The 9642-nt window shown below is 42.6% G+C and overlaps 1 protein-coding gene across 1 annotated transcript; it reads left to right on the top strand.

The window, feature by feature from the left end:
* Positions 1-565: 565 nt before the first annotated feature.
* Positions 566-3155, top strand: F4813DRAFT_395686 (uncharacterized protein; the record flags this gene model as incomplete). The annotated part of the gene is made up of 5 exons (XM_049247731.1): positions 566-626; positions 723-1509; positions 1567-1980; positions 2037-2262; positions 2347-3155. 5 exons carry the CDS (start codon positions 566-568, stop codon positions 2965-2967), a joined length of 2109 nt encoding a protein of 702 aa, XP_049100774.1. The 3' UTR covers positions 2968-3155.
* Between the last annotated feature and the right edge of the window lie 6487 nt (positions 3156-9642).

Here is a 9642-nt window from a genome sequence, read left to right as displayed (position 1 = left end):
TTTGAGCAGTGCAAACGAAGAAATCTCTGCTTCATCTTACACGTATGCTAGGGTTCATGTGCTAATCTCTGTCATTAAAGGTCTCTAAATCAGGCTCCAGCACAATAATCAGCTTTATTCAATGAATCATCTCTTCGGCTATTTGAAAAATTGCTGTGACCTTGCAAACTTCTCTCATGTGCTGCAGCCCCCTTATATCTAGAAAAAATTGCCCCCACGCCTAAACTACACGTTCGATGAGCGCATCTTTGATTATACTTCTCAGAGATAAAAGACGGTCAATTCATTCTGACTGACACCTCAACTAAATCCAACGTCCAAGAAGAGGCTTCCCTCCCCAGACCAACCAGGGACGAGATCAGGACTTACGTACACTACATTTAGAAAGTAAGAAATTTCTATCTTCACAAGATGCCTCAAAAGGACGTTGCGGCATCATTTATAAATTATCTCCGGAACGCCTCGAAACTCCGCTGTCCGATCCATGGCTGTGGTGATGAGTTCCCTGATATCGATGATCGCATACGAACGCACCTGCAATCACGTCATCCAGAACTGTTAGGGAATGATAATATCTCCCAGCTTGTTCAAGATATCAGAAAGGGGAGCGCTGAAGCAGTTAAGAGGTAAGCCCCTAGTTACCTGGATATATCAGCCAACTAACAGTCAGTAAAGAACAACAGCTGATAGACAGCAAAAACTGATTAGTTCCCAAGATCCAGGAGGAGGCCATGCAGACCCATCAGGGGATAAAGACGAAGAGAATGATGTTGGCCCATATAAGAGACGTAAATCCCCTGTATCGTCAATAAAGGGCCGGCCTCAGTCCCTCAGTCCGCATAGGCGATCAAGAGCTCGGGCTGTATCAACCAGTGCCAATGACCCTGAATTTAGAAGGACCACGAATCTTGGAAAACTCTGGAGTCCCGATGATGCTGCCGGTCCTTCATCACCACGTCCAAATCCAGCATCACGACAAACAAGGAATATTAGTCAACCTAAGAGTCGAGCAGATGTTATTGAAGATGAAACTGAATCGACTAGGCTTATTAAGCAGCCGGAGACTCGACCAATTAGTCAAGAACAGCTAATTGCTGAAGTCAAGGGGATCTACGCAGGACTTGTAATGGTTGAATCCAAGTGCATTGAGGTTGACAATGCACAACAGTCCCAAAATGAAACCCAGCTGAACAATGAGCAATGGCAAGCGTTGATAGCACTGCATAGGACGCTCTTACACGAGCACCACGATTTCTTCCTAGCCTCACAGCATCCTTCTGCGAGTCAGGCATTACGACGTTTGGCATCTAAATATGCCATGCCGGCCCGTATGTGGAGGCACGGCATACACTCCTTTCTTGAGTTGTTAAGACATCGGCTCCCACACTCTTTAGAGCACATGCTCACATTTATTTATCTCGCATACTCCATGATGGCGCTTCTATACGAGACTGTTCCGGCTTTCGAGGATACATGGATAGAGTGCTTGGGCGATCTTGGCAGGTACCGGTTAGTAGAGATAGATTGCATTGTTCGTGGCAGGTTAACTTACACTGTATAATATAGAATGGCTATCGAGGACGATGACATTCGGGACAGGGAGGTCTGGACTTCCGTATCCCGTCATTGGTATTCGAAGGCTTCTGATAAAGCCCCTACTACCGGAAGACTATATCACCATCTCGCAATTCTTGCACGTCCTAACCCCCTCCAGCAGCTTTATTACTATACCAAGTCTCTTTGCGTCCCGATTCCGTTCAGTTCCGCCCGGGAGTCGATTATGACCTTGTTTGATCCCATTCTTGATCCAACAAGCGCTCAGCATTCTCGATTAAGTGCAGTTGACGTAGCTTTCGTCAAGGCGCACGGTATTCTATTTAGCAACAAATATACAGATGATTTTCTCTCGACGGTTGACAAGTTTAGTAGTATGCTAGATAACCACATTGGTCGAACTACACGAAAGTGGATGGAGTCTGGGTATATTTTAACCCCAACTATTCCTTATTTCTTATATCGTACTAAGACTAGAATAGGTACTACATTGCCATATCAGACTGCAATGGTCTCTTATCTTATGGCCAAGACGAAAACGTCATTTTGAAGGCGATACGTCCACAACACCCAGAAGAATCAACTGATCCTAGTACGGAACCAGAGGATGCTCTACGCGAGTACAAGCCTAGCAAGACGGAAGAGTGGGCTCTTAAACTATTCGGGGTTACGTGTGATGTCGTTTTGCGAAGGCTGGGTGACTTCAACGTAAGCTTCCCCCTTTCCCTTTTACCAATCCGGACTATCCTCTGAGATATACGTGTATATGTGGCTAATCAAACTCTTGCATAGATTCTCCCATTTTTGCACGTAGTTTTGGTTTTCGTATTCCACCTTACTCACTATCCTAGTGCATTGTTCTTTATTGAAAAGACATTCCCCTGGAAGTTGGTTTCGCTCCAACTAAATTCACTACTCTTATCATACCGGGAACACCATCGAATCCACAATGAACAGTTTCCTAGACAGGATAAAGAACCTGCCCCTCGCCCGTTGCCGGAAGACTTTGCGATGAAGGGCCTCGTTTGGGTGGATAAGTACTTCCCGAACGACTGGTTCTCTAACGACAAAATAGACGACGATGAAAAATACTTTGAAGTCGCTTCCATGACAGGGGATCGGAAAGAAAGAATTTTATGGCTAGGATGCCGCATTGCAAAGTTTGGGAAATGGCTCACCTACGACGAGACGCTGCATCAGTTTGGTGTCACGCCTGAGTATAATACGGAAATAGAAAGCATTGCCAAAGATTCAGATATGGCGCTGAACGTCTCTGATATTTCCGAATCAGCCTCTCGGAGTTCTACGTTTGATTCAATAACTACCATGGGGGACGCAACATCTGAAAGGGACGATGAGGATATGATAGACGTTGACGAAGCTCTAGAATGCAGGCCAATAATTCGACAATAAATTGGGCTCAACAGCCTTTTCCATTATGTCACTCACGGCACGTTCCAATTACGGGGCTTAAATGGCCTAGGCAGTCACATTCATGTTCCCGAGAATGTTGTTGACGAGAGAGGCTCATGGCGTCTCACTTAGACATATTCTGAGGCCCCCCTTCGCATGCATGATCTTATCTGCCTCGTTTCACGATGTCTTTTGACGCATCAGTCTATCGTTTTTTTTAATAAAAAATTGGCGGCACCCATACCAACATCGGTTTTGTAACACTAATATTCCGCCAGCCGTGGTTTTTAATTAGAAGGTTGGTACATTCTTTCCTTGGTGCTTGGTTCAGGTCGTGTTTCCATCTTTGGGTAATCTACTGTGTGTATATTAAGCCAATATGAAATAGTAATGTCCTACACAATCTGTACCTACGAGATTCGGTTCCTCGTTGGGATATCTCGGCCTTTGTACATGAGTGGTATCTATGTCAGACAACGCATCCATCCCATAACCATGTGACTCCCATTACATGGCCCAGCTGTCAGCGTGTAGCTAGATTCTATATCTTCTAAATAAGCAGGTTAATAGAAGCGAGCCTTATCAAATAGGGGTTACGTACCTTGTATGTGTTGAGGTTCCATCCGACTTGATTGGGTACGAGCTAGGAAGTCTCCAAGATTAGCCTTTTGGAGGCCATGCTTGGGATTCAACTTGTAAATTGTTGAATATGGGATGCATCCCACCGAATTCAATTCTAAATCACGGTATCCCCAAAATAGAACTGAGGCCGCAGGGACCTTGAGAAACCAAGCTCAGCCACCATAAATCATCCACAGTCGCTCTGGGCGAGGCCACAAATCAAGGCAAAGTAAGACAAGGCCATATTGCCGGTTTCAGTTGAGAGCCTCGCGGTCATTGATTATATTACAACTTATATTGGTGTTGCGGGTACAGGTTTCATATCTCCTAACGAGAATGAAGCCTCGTCAGTGTTAGTCTATTAGCTATCAATTTTCTTATACATCACATTGTCGAAGTAGCTAGTTCTGGCCTATCCATCTAGACTTGATATTCGCGGTTCGGGGAAATATCAGGCAGTAGAATGCGTTGGTATGGTTACAACTTTTTGTTGGCTAATATACCTAGACCTCATATGTACCTCATAACGGCGCTTATGTCCTTAGCGTGGAAGCTATCGGATCAATTACGTATTGTGCATGCATATGATTCAATGTAGGTAGGTATGTTGCACTGCACACTACATGCTGCACGACACGAATTCCATCACCCCACCAAGTCTTCTAATTCTTCTCGAAACACATACTAACATGTAACTCGAGGAACATATGTGTAGCCTTATGTCCTAGCTTATGGGTTTGTATCTACCTCGGGAAGTTGTCCTAGAATAGAGTCGGCCACAAGAATCAAAATGGATAAAGGACTCGGGTGAGTTATATATGAGGCATGCGTATCTGTATATTCCCGGACTGCATGCAATCGCCATAGACCTGTAATTTAAGACCTGCATAGGAGACCTGACATGCGTCAAGACCTGCTGGCATCCACTATGCAATTCCTCCAACTAGTAAGCTACAGTACAGCCTGCATAGGCCAGCATCTAGGGGCGTATTACGAAGTGTTATCCTAAGTCTGAATAAATGTTACCTACTCTTAGGAACAAACTATACCCGTCATCATACAGAGCCCTCACCAGATAACAATGATAAGTCTACTTGTTCTTATAAATTACGCCTTTTACACTAATTACTGATTTCCATACAAGTATGATGAATTACACACCTTGTGATAACCAATAACTTGTTAATTGGGGGAACAATTTGCGAATAGGTACACCTTGAAGACCAGAAAACGTGACCTCCCAGACTTATAAACTACCAACGCTCATCGGAACCCATGGGTATGGTAACACGCTCCAACATCTCAAGACCTTCCATTAACCTTCTCTGATTTAATACGGAATACTGCTCACCGAGAAAAGATAAGCGCCTGGTTAGGAGTAGACCTTGTGTCCGATCCTGGGTTTCTTTTCGGCTACGCTCTACAGCGGCGCAAGTTGTAAGAAAGGCGATGGATCCTATCTCAATACTTAAACCTGATTCGATATTCGGACGACTACATACGACCCCATCAGTAAACCGGTAAGAGCCTATTATATACCTAGGTTGTATAGGCCAGAAATGAAACGTTTATGTACACTAAGAAATCCCATATGTAAGAGATACATTAGGCAGTCGGTAACCGTCTCTTAACACATCCTATTTCGATCAGGGACATGGTAATATTTACCCCACGTTAAACAAAGGAAGTAATCGGAAGTGGGAATTAGCAGCCGATGAACCATTCCTTTTAAGAGCCGCAGTAGTACCATCCATGGGATTGAGTACCTATACATCATCATATGTAGCATATCTTGGTATGGAGTAGGTTGCCTTTTTATGCCTTGTTGCCTCGTTTGAGAAGGCAATTAACTATCCTTTGAGACAGTTCCAACCGAACATGATATTCTGATAAATCGTGACATAGCCATGTGCAAATCAATTATATTAGGCATCTCAGACCTATACACCCATATAGAGGATATCAACAAATAGCGATGCAGCAGTTTTGCAGCTTGAAGGGTAGAAACGGCAAATACCGAGATCTTATGTCGAACATAAGTCCATCGTGTGGTTACCATGAGGATACCACGAGCACAACAACGCGAGCAATTACATGCTTAAGCGCTGACAGCCTACACCATTAGTTTGGAGGGGTAGGACATCGAGATGGAGAAGAGCGGCACATGTGCGGACGAGAATGATATAGAGGCTTGCGCCAAAACTTCAATTGATGCTATGGTGTACATTAGTAGGCATGGTGACTTCACTTACACACTGTAAGTGTCTATATATTTGCACTATGGAAATTAGTTGAGGGTGTAGAAGAGCAGCTGAACGAGAACGCAAGATAATGACATTGCACTACGTGACGTTAGATGCGCAGGCATCAAAAAGAAAAAACGAAAAGGGATTTTTGCATGCAGGTGAGAAATATTTCGGTGAAAACAAATAATACCTCAATGTAATTGGTAGGTACTTACCTATGTAATCTACCTATGTAATCATGACCGAAACTTAAGTCGGGGTCCGAAATTGATGCATACGCCATCCCAAGTCCAAGACAGTGGGATATAGTTAGGCAAACTAGACGCCTGTTTGGTTAAACATCCATTGAGGCATAAGGATCCGGAACCCCTAATTGAATTGTTGGATGTTAATCTTAATCTTATCACCTCTTCCGATGGACTCCCCCCATGCGTTTTCCAGTGCTATGGTCAAAGAACAACTCAACCTTCGATGGTGAGGCTTCAGGTCAGCAGCATGGTGAAGAAGCCAGGATTCACAACAGCCTACCTAGTCCAAGACACTGTAGCGTAGCGTGCGTACTTAACCTTGTCGATGTGCAAGACGAGAAGGCAACTAACGAAGGATTGCGGCGTGACTACACGCTGCTTACCTTACTACGAAAGGGGCAGAGGGGTTCAAATCCCTAACCAGCCAAAGCGGTCGAGATTACGCGAGATTGGCTGATAGGATTTTTTTTCTTCGACTTGGATACATGAGAAAAGTTTATGATGTCTACCTAGCGGAAATGGGGGGTTTCAGAGAACTGTTCTTTATGGGGAACGGTTCCCTATTAAGGAACGTTCCCTTGATTCCCGGCATTTTATTGGCTGAAATCCAGGAATAGTAGGTCCCGGTTTTTAAAATTTTACTACTACCGTTCGATACGTATAAAATCGTTCCCCCTAAAAAAACCGTTCCCTTTTTGGGAATCATTTTTGTCAATTTTGGTTAGATTTTACTTAGAAAAAAAAAATTTTTTTCTAAGTAAAATTTTTATAATAAAATATTATTATTAAAGTAAAGGTTATAAAGCCTAAAAATAATTGAATTTTTAAAAATAATTTTAATTCGATAAGATTGGTCACTTCGTCCCATTAGCTCAATTGTTAAAACTTTAAACCCCTACTAAAGGATTGAACGTTACACAAATGTAAAAGCTATGGGTTCGAGGACCACGCTTTTTAACTTTTTTGACTTTTTTGACTTTTTTAGCCTTTTTAGCGCCTTTTGGACCCACTTTTCAGGGAATGCCCTCAATTTTGAGAACGTTCTCCTTTTGAGAATTATTCTCATATAGGGAACGGGGTAGCTGTTAGGGTGTGCATGGATTATAGGGAACGCTTTTCAATTATGGAACAGTTCTTCGTACCCACCCTACCCCGCTATGGTACTTGTCAGGATAATTACCGAGTTACACAGCTGTATGAGCCCAACGTTCTGATAGGGGGGGGGGAATTGTCTCAGGACCTACCTCTGTTAAACGGAGTACTGGTACAGCAGTGAAACGCTCGCTCGATATAGCTATTTTAAGGAGGATTTGCAGGCAGCGTGGATGGCATGTTGCCTTAATCAAGTGAGATGTGAGGAACAGCCGCGAAGGCAATGCGCCATGGTTGTAGGGAAAGGTCCAGTTCATTTCCGCTGCCTCTATTCTCGGGCGCATAGCTAAGACGTTAGGACTATGAGTGACGCGGAAGAACACATACCGAGTATCGAGGCTTTGCGCTCAGATCATGCACGGACATGGAGGGGTACTGGTGGACTGAGGGGTTGTAGATCGTGGGGGGTTGGGGGAGTTGGGCGCTTGGCCGGACAGAGAGTAACGAGTAACTTCCCGTTAACACGAAAATTGAAGCATAGAGAAGAGATAGTATTGAATTTACTCGTTACGAAATTCGTATCAATTACCTGTTGAAGTTTTCTAATAAGTTTGTTTCGCAATTATGAATTTGTGCTTGCGGTGTGATGTGTAAGTCAGCGAGTGCGAAACATGATGCGACGACATTTATGACGGGATTTAACAGGTTGAAGAATTGAATATAAGTTAAAAAGAAATTTATGTTATTTTTTCGACCTCTCTAAGCCAGGTAATTATGTGTAATTCTTTCCTATATCAAACCTGTTGTGCATTTCGTGGTCTGGTGGAAATTTAAAGCATCGGGGTGAGAAATCTTGATTGATGTTAGGCCTTTGAGTTTAACCATGAAATATAGATAATGATACAATACATGCTCGCTCATATTTATCTGTTAATTCACTTTAGTTTACAATGTCCGTGTCTTGAATTTAAGGTTGTGGTGTTGAGTGGAAGGTTGACTACTTCCACCGTTACCCCTATTCCAGAAGATAGCCAATAAACCAACCGAGTTACACATTTTTCTTGTCGCAAGGTCTCAAAGGACAAAAGCCTTTCAGTAACACACCTGCGTGTATGTAGACTTATATTATTTATAGTATTGGTATTCTAATCGCTTGGGATGTCAGATATAAGATGCTACCCGCTTGAATAGCGACGGCTTAGAAGGGAAATGCTTTAGTAGAGTTATTATAAGGGTTTCATGCTGGAGTTTTCTCAGTTTATATAAGTCATTATCATTGCTATAAATGGATATAACCCTATTTTGCTTAAATTGATTGGTTGGTAGTCTTGGACTACTGTGAACAGGCCTCATTACCAAGTATCCTTGGATTTTTAATGTATGGGTTAACGTTGAAAGATATGCGACGCGTCCATTATTGTCATCGTACTTATAATACTTGGGATAGTATATGATTCCACCTAGTATAGCTGGGGTACGTCTCTTTTGACTCTTTGGATACCTTTAGCCAGGGAAGTAACTGACTTCCCAAGTAAAGATAACAAGCCGGTCAATATCAATTCGCTTCTCAATTACTTCATAAGCTATGTGATGCCTCAAGATATATCCCAAAACTTGTTCTGGAAGATTTATTGGATCCATTGGATCCAATAAATCACACGAATAAATAGGGCTCATCCTCAACGCTATGAGATCATACTCACGACTCGATTGTAGTCGTACCTAAAAATATATTTAAAGCTGTACTTAGACAATTATAAGAGGTTCTAAAGGAGGTGAAGCCATTAAACCATAGTCTGTATTTTGTTGATAGAAGTATGCGAAGCAAGGACACTGTCATGCTATTGGGCTGGCTACCTTGTCATGGAATGGATCACTAAATGTTATTAAAACGTATGTGATGTTAATATGCAGTTAAATCGTGATCTAAGATAAACCTGAATGCGCTAAAGTTTAGGTAGACATAACTTTAATATAAATGATGGTTTGTTTGGTGATATTTCGCCATGTAAGACCAATGTCTAAGACGCTCCACAATGATAATATAAAACCAACAATATTATAACAGGGAGGTATAAACTGGTAGGCTAAACATAATCGATCAACCAGAAAGTAAACGCGAAATAATTTTAAAGAGTATTTCGTTCTTTTTGCTAGATCTAGCCTAGACGGCGTGACATCTAATGATTGATATTCACCCTCAGAGTCGTCTGGACCCACTCGGAAGACCAAACCCTTGGTCCCTCGAAGATGGATTAATAGGTAGGTAGGTCACAGGCACCTTGGTGGATGATGTCTTAGGATGTTTATAATCTCATGAGTAGCTCCCTCGAGTATCTCTCGAGCCTGGAGTAGTGTCGGTGGTTAAGGAGAGCAGCTTTGTCCTCATTAACCAGCTAGTCTTCACGACCAGCTAAACATCAACGTATCTTGGTAGGAAAGTAATTCAAATATAACAATGGAACTAA

Source organism: Daldinia decipiens (genome assembly GCF_022478715.1).
Source record: "Daldinia decipiens strain CBS 113046 unplaced genomic scaffold F4813scaffold_12, whole genome shotgun sequence".
NCBI lineage: Eukaryota > Fungi > Ascomycota > Sordariomycetes > Xylariales > Hypoxylaceae > Daldinia > Daldinia decipiens.
This window is presented reverse-complemented; position numbering and strand designations above follow the sequence as displayed.